The sequence below is a fragment of the Pelophylax lessonae genome, assembly GCF_965119305.1.
Source record: "Pelophylax lessonae genome assembly, chromosome: 2".
Taxonomy (NCBI): domain Eukaryota; kingdom Metazoa; phylum Chordata; class Amphibia; order Anura; family Ranidae; genus Pelophylax; species Pelophylax lessonae.
The window spans coordinates 582861182-582882997 of NC_138769.1; the positions used below are offsets into that span (position 1 = coordinate 582861182).

The 21816-nt window shown below is 44.5% G+C and overlaps 1 protein-coding gene across 1 annotated transcript; it reads right to left on the reverse strand.

Moving 5' to 3' along the window:
* Positions 1–5306: 5306 nt before the first annotated feature.
* Positions 5307–6265, reverse strand: LOC309548192 (E3 SUMO-protein ligase ZBED1-like; the record flags this gene model as incomplete). Its single annotated transcript, XM_082248147.1, has 2 exons — positions 5307–5762; positions 5963–6265. 2 exons carry the CDS (start codon positions 6263–6265, stop codon positions 5307–5309), a joined length of 759 nt encoding a protein of 252 aa, XP_082104273.1.
* Positions 6266–21816: the final 15551 nt, after the last annotated feature.

A 21816-nucleotide genomic window follows, 5' to 3' on the forward strand; every position in this document is an offset into this window, starting at 1 on the left:
GGTCAGGTTTGTGTGTATTTGTGATCCAGTAAAGATTTAATCAAGGTTTTACGCTTCAATGTATGATTGATTTAATCTTGCAAGGATGTCCTTTCCTGTACCGTGGCTGGCTTGCCTTCAGTTGTCTAGATACATTTTTACCTTTAGTATTGTTTGGTTGAGGGAACCCCTACACTTGCTATTGCTACAGAGTACAACAGACACCAGACAGACATGTGTTGCAATAAATTCCAGGTGTGTGCCATAACCTTTCCTCTACAAAACAGAGCACTTCCTGACTAGTAGCAAACATCAAGGTGAACCTGGCAATAGTGCACTGCTGCATAACTTCCATGTTCACCGTGGTGTTTGTTTCCCCCTGCAACTGCCAGTCAACTCAAGTGAGTTGATGGCTGCTAGAGGGGAAGTTATATAAATATAAGCTTAAGCTTATCAATTCACTTATGTGAATGGACCATTTTTGAAAAAAAGACATTCTCCATCTCTCCAGTGCCAGAAAAGCTGTAAAAAATATAAAATGTTCCAGGTTCACTGTGATTGTGTTTGCCCCTGCCATTGCCAGTCAACTAAACACACAGTGTGTGTGTGTGTGTCGTGACAACTCAAAAGCTTATACGCAGCTCTAGCATCAACTCCACACACACTGTGTGTGTGTGTTGAGTTAATGCTAGAGCTGCGTTATAAGTAGGGATGATCGAATGGTTCAGGTCGACCATCGGTTCGACCCGAACATTGGCTTTTCAAGGTTCGGCCGAATTCCGAACCTTTTTGCTTAAAAAGTTCGGAATTCGGCAACCAGAACCGACCAAAATGCAATGGTACAGGAAATGGGCTTTAAAAGCCCGTGATTGGACCAGAACCATCAGTAAAAGCCAATTGAGGGGGCAGGAGAATGCTAGGAATGTGATTGGAGTGACTAGGGGGTCCATAGGCCAATCATTAGTGAATATGCCCCCCAGTATATAAGATAGCCCCCGCCAAATTCCTAGCATTGTAATACAGGGACATGGAAGAGAATGGAAGCAGTTCTGTTACTTCTGCTACAAAGTGTCATTTAGCAATTTTTAGTGTGAGGAAAGGGATATCTAGTGTAGTTAGGGTGCTATTTTCCACTATAGTTAGCTTTAATAATCTAGTTTCTGCAGGGAAAGTTTTAAGTGTAAGGGGACCATAGTGTAGTGTAGGGTTAACTGACTCTGACTGCTATGGCAGGGTGACAAAACCCTTCCATATCAGGGTGACCGCTATAGAGAAAAGATCGTTTCTCTTAGGTCACTTTCAGAACAGGGATATGGCTTCTCGCCGGTCAGCCTGCTTTTTGCTGCAGGCGTTTATAGGGCTTTTTTGAGGAGATGTTTGGAGTCAGGCATGACATCTGAACTTCTGTGTAGGGGTATATATACATACACCCATGTCTGTATATATACACATACACATATATAGGTGTGAAAGGAGCAGAACACTATACTTGCGCTAATGAAATAATGAACACCAATATGTCTCTGCTCCTATCACACCTATATATGTGTATGTGTAAAATACATATAAGTGTGTGAGTATATATACCCCTATACAGAAGTTCAGATGTTTTGCCTGCCTCCAAAGACCCACAAATATGCCCAAAAAAAACGCCTGCAACAACACACCTGGGCATTTTTTTTTTTGGTGCCGGCATTTTTTTGGGCATTTTTTATGGGTCTTTGGAGGCAGGCAAAACATCTGAACTTCTGTATAGGGGTATATATACACACACATGTATGTATATATACACCTACACATACATAGGTGTGAAAGTAGCAGAACACTATACTTGCGCTAATGAAATAATTAACACCAATAGGTCTCCGCTCCTATCACACCTATATATGTGTATGTGTAAAATACATATAAGTGTGTGTGTATATATACCCCTATACAGAAGTTCAGATGTTTTGCCTGCCTCCAAAGACGCCAAAAACATTTTTTTTCATTTTTTTTTTTGCAATAATTGGCTCTCTATCAGTGGATTAGGCAGTGGCTGAGTGACAGACAACAGAGGGTTGTAGTCAATGGAGAACATTCAGAACAAGGTCATGTTACCAGTGGGGTACCTCAGGGATCTGTACTGGGACCAATTTTGTTTAATATCTTCATAAGTGATACTGCAAAAGGCCTCGATGGTAAGGTTTGTCTTTTTGCTGATGACACAAAGATATGTAACAGGGTTGATATTCCTGGAGGGAAACGCCAAATGGAAAAGGATTTAGGAAAACTAGAAGAATGGTCAGAACTCTGGCAACTGAAATTTAATGTGGATAAGTGCAAGATGTGGATAAGTGCACCTGGGGCGTAAAAACCCAAGGGCAGAATATAGAATATTTGACACAGTCCTGACCTCAGTATCTGAGGAAAGGGATTTAGGAGTAATTATTTCAGAAGACTTAAAGGTGGGAAGACAATGTAATAGAGCAGCACGAAATGCCAGCAGAATGCTTGGATGTATAGGGAGAGGTATAAGCAGTAGAAAGAGAGAAGTGCTTATGCCGCTGTACAGAACACTGGTGAGACCTCACTTGGAGTATTGTGCGCAGTACTGGAGGCCATATCTCCAGAAGGATATAGATACTCTAGAGAGAGTTCAGAGAAGAGCTACTAAACTAGTACATGGATTGCAGGAAAAAACTTACCAGGAAAGGTTAAAGGACCTTAACATGTATAGCTTGGAAGAAAGAAGAGACAGAGGGGATATGATAGAAACTTTTAAATACATAAAGGGAATCAACTCGGTAAAGGAGGAGAGCATATTTAAAAGAAGAAAAACTACCACAAGAGGACACAGTTTTAAATTAGAGGGGCAAACGATCTGCTAACGGCCAAAACCAATGGACACTATTCTGTACTCCTACTTCTGGACCTTTCTGCTGCCTTTGATACGGTTGACCATCCCCTCCTCCTCAAAAAACTCCATGCCTTTGGTCTCCGTGACTGTACTCTTCACTGGTTATCTTCTTACTTATCTAACCGCACCTTCAGCGTTACCTACAATTCTACTTCCTCCTCTCCTCTTCCCTTTTCTGTTGGAGTCCCCCAAGGCTCTGTTCTTGGACCCCTCCTATTTTCAATCTACACCTCCTCTCTAGGTCAGTTGATAGCCTCCCACGGCTTCCAATACCACCTCTACGCTGACGATACCCAAATCTACCTATCCACTCCTCAGCTCTCTCCCTCAGTCTCCTCACGCATCACTAATTTACTATCAGATATATCGGTCTGGATGTCTCACCACTTCCTCAAACTAAATCCATCCAAAACCGAGCTTATAATTTTTCCTCCACCGCGTGCCCCTTCCCCTGATTTCTCCGTCAATATCAGTGGCATTACCATCAGCCCATCCCCACATGCCAAGGTCTTAGGTGTTGTCCTGGACTCTGAACTCTCCTTCAAACCCCACATCCAATCGCTGTCCAAATCTTGCCGCCTCAGCCTCTGCAACATCTCCAAAATACGCCCTTTCTAACCAAAGACACAACAAAACTCCTAGTTCACTCCCTGGTCATCTCGCGCCTCGACTACTGCAATTCCCTTCTCATTGGCTTACCTCTACACAGGCTATCCCCCCTTCAATCCATCATGAATGCTGCCGCCAGACTCATCCACCTCACCAATCGCTCAGTGTCCGCCGCTCCTCTCTGTCAAGCCCTCCACTGGCTTCCGCTCACCCAACAAATTAAATTCAAAATACTTACAACATTTTACAAAGCAATCCACAGCCTAGCCCCCAGCTACATCACCAGCCTCATCTCAAAATACCAACCTAATCGCTCTCTTCGTTCTTCTCAAAACCTCCTGATCTCTATCTCACTCATCACCTCCTCCCATGCTCGCCTCCAGGACTTTTCCAGAGCCTCTCCAATCCTATGGAACTCCTTACCCTTATCTGTCCGATTATCCCCCACTCTATTAGCTTTTAGGCGATCTCTGAAAGCCCTCCTCTTCAGAGAAGCCTATCCTACCAACCCCTAACAAATGTACCTCCTTTTTCTCCATCAACCCATCCCCCACAGTTATTGCCTTTTGTTTCACTTGACCCTCCCTTCTAGATTGTAAGCTCTAATGAGCAGGGCCCTCTAGTTCCTCCTGTTTTGAACTGTATTGTAACTGTATTGTCTTCCTTCACATTGTAAAGCGCTGCGCAAACTGTTGGCGCTATATAAATCCTGTATAATAATAATAATAATAAAAAGTAATATAAGGAAGTATTACTTTACTGAGAGAGTAGTGGATGCATGGAATAACTTTCCTGCAGAAGTGGTAGCTGCAAATACAGTGAAGGAGTTTAAGCATGCATGGGATAGGCATAAGGCTATCCTTCATATAAGATAGGGCCAGGGACTATTCATAGGATTCAGATATATTGGGCAGACTAGATGGGCCAAATGGTTCTTATCTGCCGACACATTCTATGTTTCTATCAAAAATGACAATTTTTAAGAACTTTTTTTATGTGTGATTAATAGTCCCTGGGGCATGACCCAGAACCCTAGGCACTTTTTAGGGGCATTTATTGGGTTTTAGGGCTTCAAAATGGTGTTTTTTGATTACCGAAGTTCGGGTCCCATTGATTTCAATGGGGTTCTGAAATCCGGGCCGAACTTTCGGGAAGTTCGGATGTTCTGGCCGAACCGAACTTCTGAAAAGTTCGATCATCCCTAGTTATAAGCTCTTGAGTTGTCATGACACTCAGTCAGTCACATTACAGAAAGAAAACTTTACCTGCACTGCACTCTACCATGTCGATTACATCTGTAACTGAAGCCAAGCTAGCCAAAAAGCCACCATTAGAGGAAGGAAAATCCTTGAGAGAATAAATTGTCAACTGAAGCTTAACCTTGAGGAAATCCTTATGGGGTCACATTCACAAACTCACAAATATAGTAATATTACACAAGAATCCAAAATTGGTGTATTTACTTGTGATCCAATAAAATAAGATTTACTTGAGGTTAAGCTTCAATGTACAAGTTATTTCTCTCAATGATTTTCCTTCCTATAATGCTGGCATTGTGGCTGGCTTGGTGTCAGTTGTCTAGAATAAAATACACTTTAATATTATTTATTTGGTTAAGGGTTAAATGAACCCCTAGACACTTTTAGTGTGAAGCAACGGATTATGGATTGGCAATGGACATTGGACAGGACAATCTTCAAAAACAAACCATCAGTGCTATAAAGCTATAAAACAACACTGATGAGACTGGCAGACTGAATTAGTAATTACTTTAATCACTTTAATCATTAAAAACATGAATTAGTAATTATTGCAGTGCTTAGCATTTGGGAACATGTAGGTTTTTCTGTAAGAACACTAGCTGATCCATATGCTCAGGTTTCAGACTGCTTCTTTTTGCAGTTATAACATCTCCTGCAGTAGAGAAAACCCGCTCTGCAGATACACTTGTACCTGGGATACACAAGTATTGCTTTGACAGCTGAGAGAGGAGGGGAAATATGACCTCATGCTCATGCCACCATTTCAAAGGGTCCTTAGTGAGAGGCAGAGGTGGGGCTTTACAATATTTTTCCATTTCGTCTTCTGCCTTGGCATAGGGGTTCTTAGGTTCTATTGCACCATCAGTGAAAGACTGCCCCAGCAAAGTCATGAGCAGCGATGTTGTGGCCTTTTTTTTGGGAGGAGAATGGCTGTCCTCAATAGGTGTTTCTTCTTCCACAGTTGCTTTTTCCCTAGGCACTTCATCCACATTTGTCCTTCTATTAGATGTAATCTGTGTTTGAACAAAAGATAATAGTATAAGAAGAGCTGAACTGCCTAAGAGTGTGATTCATTGATGAGGTGTGGGAAACCGCACGGTAATCCATACAGTTCCATTTCCCACACTGCATCAGTGAATCAGGTCTTATTACATAACACAATGTAGCTGAGCTTCTAGCTGTCTGGGAGGAAACATGATGAAATTCTAATTACCTCCAAAGATGCAGCCTCCTCAGTCACTCCTCTGTATATCTCCGATCTCTCCTCCTCTGTGAGAATAAAAGGCAGTCCTTTAAAGCGAGGATCCAGTGCAGAGGCTGTATGAAGGATCTTCTTCTCTGCCTCACTGCTGTACCTCTTCAGGAGATCTGTTTTGATGGCATTCTTGATCTCATGGGTCATGAGTGTGTCTCCCATGGTGTCTGTCATGCTCTGGAGCAGTTGTGCATTTAGAGGGGCAATGAGAGACACTGTTGGGTTGCGCTCTTCTGACATCAGCAAGGTTGCATCCTTCATTGGCTTTAATGCACTCACAGCGTCCTCTGCATTTGACACATCTGTTTCATTGAGAGTGCAGAGATCAGACTCTCCTTTTCTGACTTCTGGAGACGGCAAGATGGCACAAACTGCAGGTGGTTGTTCTAAGAACCTCTCGACCATGTCATATGCGCTGTTCCATCTTGTTGGCACATCAGTTATTAGCTTATGATTCTTCAGGTCCAGACATTTCGGTTTCTCTTTTAGACAGTGGCTTGCTCTAGTGCTGCGATGAAAGAATGTGGATATTCGTCGCACTCTGGCGAGAAACCTGGAGAGCGTGGCCCCTTTCAATGCCCGCTGACATGCAAGATTGAGTGTATGGGCAAAACATTTAACATGAGGAATTTTACCAACTTGAGCTACAACTATCATGTTCGCCGCGTTGTCGGTCACAAGCACTACAGATTTATCAGACAGCTGCCATTCTTCCACGACATGAGACAATAGCTCTGCCAGATGAGCACCTGTGTGAGACTCATAAATGGCTCTCGTTTGCAACACATGTGACAAGATCTGCCAGTCCTTAGTAACGTAATGTGCTGTTATTGTAACATAGGACTCCGTTGTGACTGAAGTCCTTGAATCGCACGTTATTGCGACTCGACTGGCTTGGTTCATTGACGCAAGTACCTGAGCTTTGGTGTCGTGGTAGAGTGCAGGTATAACATTTTCTGTAAAGTGACTGCGTGACGGGATCTTATAACGTGGCACTAGCGTCTTCAAAAGGTAGATAAACCCGTAAGTAAGGCCATAGGTCCTTAGCGATGAAAGCTGTCACAGGTTTGGTTAGTTTCTTCCCTTTTTCAGAGTTGGGCGGATAAGTTGACAGTATGGCATCAATTCTTGGCTGATCTGGGTCTAGCAGTCTTTCCTTGGCAGTGGTGGCACTGCTGGTGGCGACAGGTGTTACTAACTCAGAGTGAAAACGGCTAACATGGTTTCTCAAGTTCGTAGTATTCCCTAGGTATTTAATTTTTGTGTGACAGGCTTTACACACAGCGTGTCTTGTCCAACTCACGCTTCCATGTGTGTTCATAAAATCCGAAATGTGCCCAGATGTTTGCTCTTAAAACGTTAGGTGCATTTTTTATCTCTCGATCTTTTTCTCCTTCTGCCATTACCATACTACCACGTATGTGACGGAGACGGATGACGAAAGTTGCCAAACTCTGTCAGTGTTTAAAAAAAAAAAGCACTTGTAAACTAAGCCGCAACAAGCAAGCAACATCTTTCATAAAATATAACTGTGTGTGTGTCTGTCTGTCAGTCCCTCTTATGCATGCACTGAGCCAGAGCCAGAGACCCCCCCTTACCCCACAGCTGCCTGATTGACACTGACAGTCAGAGAGACCCCCCCCCCTTCCCCCACAGCTGAGCTGCCAGTGACACTGACAGAGACCCCCTTCCCCCCACAGCTGAGCTGACAGCCTGACACCCTGACAGAGACCTTCCCAGTCCCACACCTTCCCCAATCCCCCACAGCACTGACAGAGTCCCCCCTTCCCCAGATCCCCACAGCTGACACTGACAGAGACCCCCATCCTCTCCCCCCCAGCCGAGCTGACACACTGACAGAGAACTTCCTTCTCACACCTTCCCCAATCCCCCACAGCACTGACAGAGACCCCCCTTCCCCAGACCCCCACAGCTGACACTGACAGAGACCCCACTGACACTGACAGTCAGAGACCCCCCCTGCCACCGCAGAACACTACCCCCGACCGACCGTCCCCTGTCCCAGGCCCCCCCATCACAGATATCCCCCCCAGAGATACAAAGAGACCCCCATGATTACAATTATTCGTTCGGACTTACCTGCTGTGTGACTGTGTGGGTTGTTGTGCACTGCATTGCAAAGGAGGACAGGTGCTGCTCTCTGGGCTCAGTGGCGGCTGGCATGTGGCGTCAGTGGTGTGGCGGCTGGGCCTGGGACGACCACGGTGAGGCGGGCGGCGCTGGCTGGCTGCGATGGGGACACTTGGGGCTCCAGGTCCTAGATGGCTGCAACACTCGGGGCTCCTGTGTGGACTGGCTTGGCTGGTTTCTTGGCTGCAAGGCCGCAGGTGGGACGCCGATACACGCGGGGGATGTTCTTGCTGTGCCTCGGCCCGGGTCAAAGAGAGGGAAGAGGAGGGGTGAAGCCTTTTTATTAAGCTCCCACACTAATCCACCAATCACCCGTGTTCTTGTGACTTCCCCCACAAATCCACCAATCAGCTGTGATCTTGTGGCTTTTTTTCTCCCAGGCGCGATAGGGCGTGGCCGCGGTTGATGAGGTCATTTCCTAATCGATGTTGACGGCACCCCGAATCGATGCAGAATCGCGAAGGGTCGCATCGCGATGCATCGATGCTCCGATTATGTTCCACAGGCCTAATATCCACACATATGAAGCAGAGGTTTGCACCTGCAAATGCCAAGAAGACAATCAAAAAATATTTTCACTATGCATTGGTGCCATCATCGGCAAGCACGAATCAAGAAATAGTGTTCCTCCCTCAGTGGCAAGAAGGTTTCCCGGGTCACTTTGGCCACCGTGGAGACACCCACGAGGAAGTAATGGTGAAAGGACACAAAAGTTTGTCCTGTTGCCAGAAACCTATATTAAACATATTGTAATCGAAACCATATACATTCAAGAAAAAAAAAATCTGCACGTGAACAAAGTTTTTTTAATATATATACATTGGGGAGAATAATTATTTGATCCCCTGCAGATTTTACAAGTTTGCCCACTTACAAATAAATGAAGGGTCTATAATTGTTGTCATAGGTGTTTTTTAAATGATAGAGAAGGAATATCAACCAAAAATCCAGAAAAAACACATGATACAAATGTTATAAATTAAGTTGCAGTTCAGTGAGTAAAATAGGTATTTGATCCCCAAGCAAAACATGACTTACTACTTGGTGGTGAAACTCTTGTTGGCGCATGGTGACCAGGTTTGCACACATCTCAGGAGGGATTTTGATCCACTCTTTGTTGCAGGTTTCTTGGCTGTCGCTTGGCAACTCGAAGTTTCAGCTCCCTCCATAAAGTTTCATTAGGATTAAGATCTGAAGACTGACTAAGCCACTCCATGACCATTATGTGCATCTTCTTGAGCCACTCCTTTATTGCCTTGGCAGTATGTTTTGGGTCATTGTCATGCTGGAAGACCCATCCATGACCCACCTTCAGTGTCATTAGTACAGGGACAGTGCATATTTTTAGCACTGATCACTGTATTAGTGTCACTGGTTCCCACTAAGTGTCAGTGTCCGATTGTCTGCCACAGTATCGCAGTCCTGCTATAAGTTGCTAATTTCCACCATTACTATTATTAAAATAAAAATTCCAGTATATATACTACAGTTTGTAGGCGCTATAAATGTTGTGCAAATCAATCAATATACCCTTATTGGGATTTTCTGTTTACCAAAAATATGTAGCAGAATACATAAGAGCCTAAGCCATAAGGGCCTAAGAGTCGGTTCACACTATGGCGTCACGACTTCGGGGCGACTTGAACAAGTCGCCGTGCACCGCGACTTCGGCGCGGCTTGCACTGACTTCACATAATAGAAGTCAATGCAAGTTGCTCCGACTTCGGCCAAAAGTAGTGCAGGAACCTTTTTCTAAGTCGGAGCGACTTGAGTCGCTCCGATTAGAACGGTTCCCATTGCACAGAATGTAGCATGACTTGTCAGGCGACCAAGTCACCTGACAAGTCGGAGTAGTGTGAACCGGCACTAAATGTATGAAGAAATTAGATTTAAAAAAAAATAAACAATTATTGGATGTTTTATAGCAGAAAGTAAAAATAGTTTTTTTTTTTTTTCAAAATTGTCATCCTTTTTTGTTTATACCACAAAAAATAAAAACCACAGTGGTGATTAAATACCACCAAAAAAAGCTCTATTTGTGGGAAAAAATTACAAATTTTATTTGGGTACAGAGTTGCATGACAGCACAATTGTCAATTAAAGTAACACAGTGCGGTATCGCAAAAAATGGCCTGGTCATGAAGATTGGTAAATCTTCTGGGGGTCAAGAGGTTAAAGAAAACATAAGTGAGCAGGCAAAACACATTTCTTTTATTATGGGATTCCTATTCAACAGTAGGTCATAACAGAATGGCACAATCATGGCAACAAGTAAACAAATGGAATGACCCTGTTCAAAGGTCTGCATACTCTAATGGCCCATACACAATATCCGAAAATTGGATGACATATCATCTGTTTTATTTTTTTTTGCATGCTAATGGAGAGGTTACTAAAGTTACGAAAATTCTGGCACGACAGAATAAAAAAGTGATGTAATGTGTTGTAGTGTATTTGTATTGTATTTTCGGACGACAACTGTACTGATTGAATGAAAATCGTACAATCTGGTATCATCCAAGGAAAATTTTCCTGCTTGTCCAATCGGATAATATCGGATGAACTGTTGTGATCGGCTCTCGAAAAGCTCTGTACTAACGATCAGATTATCCTACGATCGCTTCGAAAGTGGTATTTTTCATCCGTTTTTGGATCGTGTGTACGGGCCATTCGTTCTTAATACTGTGTATTGCCCTCTTTAGCATTATTGACAGCGTGCTGTAATAGTAGTCTATGAGGACCTGAATTTCGATCTTAATAAAAAACAGCATGAGATTTCCGTCTGATACTTTCCCCTTCATGAGATTTATACTGAGGTACTGTGAAGGAGACAGTATGCAGAGGATAAGCAGCCAAACACAGTGGAACTGTGAGAAAGCTTGTGTAGACCTCTTCTGGTATATGCCAATGGGGGATCATCTCCGTTTGGTGAGTTTAAACCCATTGGAGTTGGGGTGTATATAATCGCACAGAGTGGAGTGTTGGTGATGACAAGCACTTTGTGTTTAAGAAGAAAATCATTACTTCAGCATAAGTTTTTGAGCACTGGCACCTTTTAACAGAGGATGTCTTTTTGTTAGCACTATGGACTTTATTGATCGATCTCATTTGATTGTAAGATATACGAATTTGTGCATTGTTATTTTGTTTATGCACTAGCACTTTACTTAGCCACAGGTATTAATTTTATGCACGCTTGTGCACAGGACTGTCTGACTTTACCAACTTACTATCTTACTTTAGTAAATATGTTGATTTACCTATTGTGAATTATGCACTAGCACTTTCATTTTGTACACGTTAATTGATTTATAATAATTGATTCCAAAGGATTTATTAGAGGTGAGCGTGGTAAAATCATAAATTAGATCATTTTTCAATGTGTATAAATTGAAAAAACGCAGCACTTACAGGCAAGATTCATAGACTGTTGCACAGGTAATATTCGCTTACTATCCATTATATTAAGGAGGGGGAGACTGTGATGGCCACTCCAGAACCTTCACCTTTTTCTGCTGTAACCACTGGAAGGTCAACTTGGCCTTCCCCTTTAGGATCTGTTAGGAACACTCCCTGTGCACACTGAAGTGCTGTCTTGAATCTGCCACTAAAGAGTTAACTTAGTGCAGACTAATTGCACTAATTGGCAAAAGGCTGGCCTATTTAAACACCTCAGCAGCACTTTGCCTTTGCTGTCTTGTCTGCAGCTTTACCTGTACTTCCTGATCCTGAACCTGCTGTTTCCTGTTGACTTCCTGATTGACCTCCCGGCTTGTCCACTACTTCGTCTGCTTGCTGCCCGCCCTGACCTTGGCTTGTTCCTGTGACCACTCTCCTGCCTTATCCTTGTCGGCTTATCTGCTTCCGATTCTATACTTGTTCACCTCCTGGTGGGGCAACCCTGAGGACCGCTACCTGGTGTTCAGCACGCAGCAAAATCCATCCTCACCATCAGAGGCCCTGGTAAAGACCTGCTGTCACTTAGACTGCGCACCTCAGACTAGCCCGTGTCTACCACCAGTGTGACCCGTCCGTGTTCCTGTTGTACCTTATCCCACGAGGCTACCTCTGCACCTCAGGCTCAGCCACCAGCACCATTACAGTACAAGACAGCCATGTCGGAGCCTGCAAGAGGGGCCTCTCCTCTGGACGAGATCTGCCAGCACTTGGCAGCATTGTCGCAAACAGTCAAGTCGCTCTAGGATGGCTATGTGCACTTGGAGGAACGGCTGCGCTCTGTGACTAACCCGGGGAACCCTCCTGTTTCTTTGGTACCCCCAACTTCCACGACACCAACAGGTTCGGCCTCAGGACCCACAGTGGTGATGCTACCACCTGAACCCAGGGTTCCTGCACCAGAGTGATTTTCAGGAGATCGGGGCAAATTTAGGGCGTTCCGTAATGCATGCGAACTTTATTTATCACTGCAGCCCCGGACTTTCTCTTTGGAAGCCACCAAGGTTGGATTTGTCATCTCCCTACTCTTGGATGAACCCCAGTCCTGGGCACACCGACTTCTTGAAGAGCGCAGCCCACACCTAGACTCCTTCTCTTCTTTTTTTGGTGCCATGGCTCAATTACACGATGATCCACAGCGCACTTCCACAGCGGAAGCTGCTCTTCATGCACTCCAGCAAGGCCGCAGAGGAGTATGTCACGGATTTTAGCACTGATACCCAGTGGAACAACGCAGCGCTACGTCACCAGTTCCGCTCAGGCCTATCTGAGGGTCTGAAGGACGAGCTAGCCCGAGTTGGCGTTCCAGACTCCTTAGAGGCATTGATTGCACTGGCCATCCAGATAGATCGCCGGCTTCGTGAGCGCCGAGCGGAAAGGTCTGCCCAGCACGCCCACCCGTTCTGGATGATGCCGCGGTTCGCAACTCCGGCTCATGTCACCTCCACCAGGCCCATTCCGGCCAACCCGGCTCCTGCTAACTTCACACCAGATGCCCCAGAACCCATGCAGCTTGGAGTTATGCGGTCTACCCTAACCGCAGAAGAACGACACCGCCGGCAAAAGAATAACCTTTGCCTATACTGTGGTGAAGCCGGCCATTACGTACGTTCTTGCCCAGCAAAGTTACGTAAGTTTCTCTCCATCTCTCCTTTAAGTTATCCAGCATCCGCTGCCAGTGCTACTCACTTAGCGCTCCCTGTTTCGTTTCAACTCCCGGGAGGTACAATACCAGTCACCGCATTTATTGATTCTGGAGCGTGCAGCTGTTTCATTGATCTCATGTTCGCCATCCAACAACACATCCCTCTTCAAACCAAGACTCAAGGACTTTCCATTTTTCTTGCAGATGGGTCTCATATGAAGTCTGGACCTGTGACTCAGGAGACCCCTCCACTTCCTATGGTCACTTCTTCAGGTCACAAAGAGCTACTCAGCCTGGATGCTATTGCTTCCCCTTTATTCCCGGTTATCCTGGGATTGCCGTGGCTGCAGGCCCACAACCCGCAAATCGATTGGATGACAGGAACGATCAAATTTCAGTCTGATTACTGCATAAACTCCTGTTTACCGGTCTCTCTCAGCCCTGCCAGTACCCTGCTCTGTTTGGACTCTGACACAGATCTGCTTTCTGCTGTGCCTAAGCCTTATCATGGCTACCTGGACCTTTTTAGTAAACGGGGGGCCGAGACCCTTCCTCCTCATCGCACATACGACTGCCCGATCGAGTTACTTCCTGGGGCCGAGATTCCATTTGGTCGTATCTTCCCTTTGTCAGAACGGGAATTGGAGGCTCTGAAAGAATACGTGGATGAAAATCATCCATCGACATCCCCAGCAGGGGCAGGAATCTTCTTCGTGAAAAAAAAGGACCACTCTCTCTGCCCCTGTGTGGACTACCGGGAACTAAATAAGATCATGGTCAAGAACCGTTACCCTCTTTCCCTGGTACCAGAACTTTTCCAAAGACTGAGGTCAGCCTCCATTTTCACTAAGTTAGACTTACGTGGGGCCTATAATTTGGTCCGTATTCGTGAGGGGGATCAGTGGAAAACAGCGTTTCGCACCAGGTTTGGGCGTTTTGAATATCTGGTGATGCCCTTCGGCCTGTGCAACGCCCTAGCAACCTTTCAACATTTTGTAAATTATATTTTCAGAGACTGGTTAGATATCTTTGTTATTGTCTACCTGGACGATATCTTGATTTTCTCTGCATCCCTGGATCAACATCGGGGACCAACATGGAAGAAAAATATATTTAAAATATATTTTAAAAAAACATTTATTTTTCCCAAATATATTGGAAATATATTTGAAATGCTACAATTTTGGCCATATTCAATATATTTCTAAAATTTTTATCCCAAATATATTGGAAATATATTTGAAATGCTACAATTTTGGCCATATTCAATATATTTCAAAATATTTTTTCCCTAAATATATTGGAAATACATTTTTCTTCCATATGCATGTCAAAAATGTCCTCGGTAGACTCCGCCAACACAGATTATATGCCAAGCCTGAGAAGTGCAAATTTGAACGCCAGAGTATTCAGTTCCTAGGTCTCATAATTTCCACTGAAGGAATTAAGATGGATCCCCAAAAGGTCTCAGCCATCTTGGACTGGCCACCCCCGTCAGACAAGAAGGGGGTCCAGCGCTTCGTAGGTTTTGCCAACTTTTACAGGAGATTTATTAAGGGATTCTCTGACATCATTTCCCCCATTACACAGCTCACAAAGCAGAATACCCGGTTCAATTGGCCTCCTGAAGCCCAGACTGCCTTTCTAACCCTGAAAAGGCTCTTTACAACTGCTCCCATCCTGAGTCACCCGAATCCTGCCCTTCCTTACCTTCTCAAAGTAGATGCATCAGAAGTGGCCGTGGAGGTATTTATTTCGCAAAGGCAGGGTACTAAAGATCTCATACATCCTATAGCCTTCTTCTCTCGTAAACTTTCCCCAGCAGAAAGGAACTATGACGTTGGTGATCGAGAACTTCCGGCCATTAAGGCTGCCCTTGAGGAGTGGAGGTATTTGTTGGAAGGGGCAACGCATCCTATCCTCATCTTCACAGATCACAAGAATCTTGAGTATTTAAGAGCTGCTAAACAGCTGAGACCACATCAGGCACATTGGCCATTGTTTTTCTCAAGATTTTCCTTCCATATTACCTAACGGCCGGGATATAAAAATGTCAAGCCAGATGCGCTCTCCCGCATGTTTGATGATCCAAACGAAGTTCCAGTACCCGACACCATCCTGTCCGCAGGTAATTTCTTGTTATTACAGACCAACCTGATGGCCCAAATAAAGCAAGCTTCTGCAAAGAATCTCTGTCTCCCTGAGGTGTCCCTGGTACCCAGAGATGGGTTATTATGGCTTGAAGACAAGATCTTTGTCCCTGAAGAGGTCCGAGTGACGGTTTTAGGGTTATGCCACGACCACCCTCTGGCGGGCCATTTTGGTACTCATAAGACCCTGGATCTATTACAACGAACATTTTGGTGGCCATATCTGGAACAGAGTTGCAGGGAGTACGTGAAGTCTTGTACCGTCTGTACCCAGAGCAAGTCTGTAAGAAAAAAGGCGTGGGGCCTGCTCAGGCCACTACCAGTCCCTGACAGGCCTTGGAAGATGGTCGCCATGGACTTCATAGTGGAGCTTACCCCCTCAGAGGGCTGTTCCGCCATTTTTGTGGTCGTTGATCGTCTATCTAAGATGGCCCATTTCTTGCCACTCAGGAATACGCCCACGGCCAAGGAGACCGCAGAAGTTTTTATTAAAGAGATTGTTAGGCTTCATGGGGTTCCTGCAAATATTGTTTCAGATAGAGGGGTCCAGTTTACCTCCCGCTTCTGGAAAGTCTTGTGCGACGCGTTGAAGATTGAGCTGTCCTTGTCTTCCGCCTACCATCCTCAGACTAATGGACAAACCGAAAGGACAAACCAGACGTTGGAACAGTATATCCGTTGTTTCACCACATTTGCCAGGATGACTGGGTGGGCCTACTACCGTTGGCAGAGTTTGCATATAACAATGCTAAACATTCTGCTACAGGGCAAGCTCCGTTCTTCGCAAACTACGGTTTCCATCTATACTTCTTACCGGACGTTCCCGCTGAACCCACAGTTCCAGCAGTACAGGATATCATTAGTTTCCTCAACCGCAATTGTAAACTGCTGCAGGATGCTATAATAAGGACACAAGCAGCCTCTAAAAAGATTTTTGACAGGAAGAGGAGAGGGGAACTAATCCTTCAGCCAGGTGACCAAGTATGGCTATCTACATGCAACCTCCGCCTAGCCTGTCCCTCAAAGAAATTGGCACCCAAGTTTATTGGACCCTTCCCAGTCAAGAGGAAACTTAACGAGGTCTCATATGAATTACACTTACCTGATTCTCTTAGAATTCATCCGGTGTTTCATGTCTCCTTGTTGAAACCTACAGTCCCTAACTCCTTCCCGGGCAGAAGCTCGGAACCACCCGAACCTGTGATTGTCAATGGGGAGGAAGAATATGAGGTGGAGGCTATTTTGGATTGCAGGAGGAGGAGAGGTCAATTACAGTTTCTCATAAAGTGGAAAGGTTACGGCCTGGAAGAAAATTCCTGGGAACCGGAACGCAATATCCATGCTAAAGAACTGATCTGCGCTTTCTTTTGCAGTCATCCACAAAAGAAAGACCTATTGGGCACCCAGAGGTTGCCCTTAAGGGGGGGGGGCAATGTTAGGAACACTCCAGGTGCACACTGAAGTGCTGTCTTGAATCTGCCACTAAAGAGTTAACTTAGTGCAGACTAATTGCACTAATTGGCAAAAGGCTGGCCTATTTAAACACCTCAGCAGCACTGAGCCTTTGCTGTCTTGTCTGCAGCTTTACCTGTACTTCCTGATCCTGAACCTGCTGTTTCCTGTTGATTTCCTGATCGACCTCCCGGCTTGTCCACTACTTCGTCTGCTTGCTGGCCACCCTGACCTTGGCTCGTTCCTGTGACCACTCTCCTGCCTTATCCTTGTCGGCTTATCTGCTTCCGATTCTGGACTTGTTCACCTCCTGGTGGGGCAACCCTGAGGACCGCAACCTGGTGTTCAGCACGCAGCAAAATCCATCCTCACCATCAGAGCCCCTGGTGAAGACCTGCTGTCACTTAGACTTCGCACCTCAGACTAGTGTCTACCACCAGTGTTACCCATCCGTGTTCCGTGTTCCTGTTGTACCAGATCCCACGAGGCTACCTCTGCACGTCAGGCTCAGCCACCAGCACCATTAGAGGATCATTGTTATGTTGTAAAGTCCAATAGCGTCTCATGTGCAGTTTTAGTGCAGAAGGATGCAAATTGTCTGCCAGTATATTCTGATAACATGCTGCATTCATCTTGATATCAATTTTCATGATATTCCCTGTGCCTTTAGAGCTCACACACCCCTAAACATATTCATTGGCACTTTTTAGTGTTACAAATCTGCTACTATGGATATCTTCAGTTATGTAGGTAATAGGAATATTAACATAGAGGATGTATTCAACCATGAACGGGTTACCAATAACCATGACCTGAATGGCCTATTCAAACAACTGAGGCATGATCTTGAAAAGCAACTGAGGGTATGGTGGGACATCTCTAACTTGGAAATGTACACCAAGGAGAGAAAGACCCCACGTAAACTCAGGTGGCATGTTCATCCCAATGATGGCCTTACTGATCAGGGTCTAATGGAAGAATGGTACACATTCTTCAATAGATGCGAGACAGAACTGGTAACTCAGATTATTGGGAGGAGGAAATTTAAACTGAAAGAGGTAGAGAAAAATATCATACGGCTTAAAAACATCCTGACCCCCTTTTCACAAACCAATGAATATAAGGATAAAAAAAAGGAACTACAAACAGTCATCGCCAAATACGATACCGAAATACAACTAAATACAAGAAACAGAAAAAAATCAGCAGGGACACCTTAGACTAAAGGAACCACAAGGTCTACAAATGGAAAACATCTATAGTAGACGAAACAATGGAAATACCTGACTCAATATCAGCATTCATATCGAGAGAAACAACTCCAGACAGAGAGGAACAGGAAGAAGAACCAGATACACCCATTCCTAGAACACCAAGAGACACAGTATTCAGGCCCAACAGACCCAATAGAGATGGTTATGAGTATCCACCCAGACGGGACAGAAACAACTATGACCATCCACCTAGGACCCCTAGGGACAATAGACAAGGAAGGCCTTTCAATCAGAGATATGAATCCCCCCCCCCACTACCATGTCCCTACCTCAAACAGGTTCTCCCCGTTAAGGAACAGAAGACCATACAGAAGACCATACACACCCAGAGGTAATGGAAGGAATGAGAGATATTACCATGAGGAAGGTAATTTTTTTCAGGGGGCCAACCGGGGGAGACCCCCAAGACAACAGGGGTGGTACAACCATCCAATTGGACAAGGAGGAAGAAGACCCCCGACATATACAGACAATCGGTAGAGGATGGACTATACGAACAATCAAGGACCAGTCCACCAAAGAGGGGGAGGGAACCCTACTATCAGAATACTGGGAGGCCAAATGCATTGGAACAGAAACTGGGAAGGAGGAAACGTACCAGAGGTAAACGTGCCGGAAGGAAGAAAAAGAAGGCGAGAATTTTAGGCACCGGAATTTTTAATCTCAGTGGAATAGATTTTAACAAAGAGGAACTTGCGATTTTAGATTTAGGCCTCAAATATGCTCCGAGTAAAGACATCGACAAATTTGAAGCCTATATAGATGTCCAGAGATTTATAAGGAAGTTAAACATCAAAAAGTTTTTAACCTTAAAGGGGAACATAAATCCCAACCAAGTACACATTTTAAACATACCGAGCTTAGAAACCGGTCTACTTTCAACCCCAAAGTCCCCAATAATGAATGTGTCAATGCTTTCAAAAAGATGGTGGAACACGATATCAAGAATTTAAATATACAAAACAAAGAAAATAAGAGAATCTGGAAGATAACAAAAAACATAGAGGAAAACAAAAAGGTAGTCATCCGCCCTGCGGATAAAGGAGGGGGTCTCGTCATCTTGAAGAAACAAGATTATGAGGAGGAGATGAACAACCTGCTACAAGTTCCTGATACATATAAGAAATTGAAGTCCAATCCAATCAGAGAATACAAGAAGAACTTTACATTAAGAAAGGCAAGGACATAGGAATCCTTACAGAAAAGGAAGCAAAGTATCTTCTTCCCATATCTTCAAAAACCCCAGTGATATACCACCTTCCAAAAATACATAAGATACTAGAGAAACCACCGGGGAGGTGTAACGTTCATGCGTTTTTGTTAATGGATGGATTTTCAGCTGCAGAATTATCACACTCAGTAGCCTTGTAGAGATACTGTTGAATAAACCTATCCAACTCTCAGGACTTCATCATGGTGTACAGCCTGTTATGCAATATACATATACTCAATCAGATGTTTTAGTGGAGGGATAGAACATATGAGAATGTATAGATGAGAGACAGGTTGTATGGTGATTACTAGGAGTAATATTAGGAGAGTTGCAGGTGATGGTAAAGCAGATAGGTTCTGATGTCTAGTATAGTACAGATGGTAAGAGGACACAGATGGACTATACTTAGACAGAGTAACCTAGTGCAAGGATAGTTGAAGGTAGTCCCAAGAGCTAACAGTCTATGCAGATGGTATGGAATAGATAGATAGATAGTCCTGGTATTTGCAGTAGATGACAGTAGGAGATTGGTTAGTAAGGAATCCCCTGTGGGGTACTTATCACTTAGATAGGTTAGTAGTAACAATGTCCATAGCTAGAGAGGTGATCCCGTAGCGAGATACGGATCAGCGGCGAGGTTCCGGCGTCAGTTCAGCAAAGGAAATGTCAGCAGCTCCAACTTCACAGGAGAAGGTGCGGTGAACATGTGGTTTGAACGAGCGATGAGTGAGAGAAAGCCGGCGATTGAAATAGCCGCTCATAGCGGCGCTCGGCAATGATGTCATCCGGTCTTAAAGGTATATGCGTCTCTTGTTACACAAGATGGGACGCAATTAGCAAAGGAGAAATATGGAACAAGGGTACCAGAGGTACCAGAACATTACAGTACCCCCCCCCTTTAAGGCCGGCTCCGGAAGGCCTCTAGAACTGTTTTTTCTGGATATTTCGAGTGGAAATTGCGAATCCGTCTAGGGGCATGTATATTGGAGGTATCCAGCCAGGTGTCATCTTGGGGCCCATAGTTCTTCCATCGTACAAGATACTGGAGTCTTCTTCTATTGAAACGGGAATCCAAAATTTCTTTTATCTCAAATTCTTCTCCACCTTCCACTTGTACAGGAGGTGGAGGTGAGATAGTAGGCCTTATTCCTTGGTTAGGAACATGGGGCTTCAGTAGAGACACATGGAAGACAGGATGTATCTTGAGGTCTGCTGGTAATGTGAGTTGTACTGCAGCTTTTCCAATAAGCTTCTCTATTGGGAAAGGTCCCAGGAATAGAGGTCCAAGTTTTTTACTAGGGATTTTTAATCTCAGATTTTTTGTAGAAAGCCAAACAAGATCCCCAATGGCATATTGGGGAGAGGGTTTCCTACGGAGGTCGTAGTACCTCTTTTGTTGGCTATGAGCATGTGATATGGTATTGTTGAGTAATCCCAGAGAATCCTTTATCTGGGTAAGATAATCAGATGCCACTGGATTACTTGATGGCAAGATACGTGGTGGAAGGAGTGTGGGATGAAACCCGTAATTTAGGTAAAATGGACTTTATTTAGTAGTGCTATGAGTCGCGTTGTTATAGGCGAATTCCACCAGCGGGAGGAGATCTGCCCAATCGTCCTGTAGATACGAAGTATAGCAACGCAGATACTGTTCAATGCACTGGTTAACTCTCTCTGTCTGTCCGTTGGTCTGAGGGTGGTATGGAGAAGTAAGTTTACGCTCTATTCCTAGTATCTGACATAGAGCTAGCCAAAACTTTGAGATGAATTGTGAACCACGGTCAGACAGCAGTGTTTTTGGAATACCATGTAACTTAAAGACATGTTTCACAAGTAATTCCGCTGTTTGTTTGGACGAAGGTAGTCTTCAGGTAGGAGTAAAATGTGCCATCTTGGGCAGATGGTCCACTGATACCAAGATGGTGTTGAATCCTTTGGAAGGTGGTAGTTCCATTATGAAGTCTAAGGATACCACTTCCCACGGAACCTGGGGTATCGGTAAACTACAAAGTAACCCTGATGGTTTCGTGTTGTCGATTTTAGACCTTGTACAGATATCACAAGATGAAACGAACTTTTTTACGGTTGTCTTCATGTCTGGCCACCAAAACTGCCTAGTAAGTAGATTTAAAGTTTTAGTCATACCCATATGTCCTGCCATAGGTACGTCATGCGACAATTCCAAGATTTTGGTTCGCATAGTAGGGGGTATGTATAATTTATCGTTGTAATAGAGGAAGCCTTCTGCGTCAGTAGTTAGTTGTGGTGGAGGTGAGTCCAGTCCTATGCTGTGCAAAATCTCTTCCTTCAGGGAGCGAATGACACCGATAATACGTTCAAGTGGTATTATAGGAACTGAGGGAACCTCGGTAGAATCTTTCTCGGCTAGTCGTGAAAGTGCATCCGCTTTTTTATTTTTGTCTGCGGGCGTATAAGTCACTAAAAAATTAAACCTCAGAAAGAATAACGAC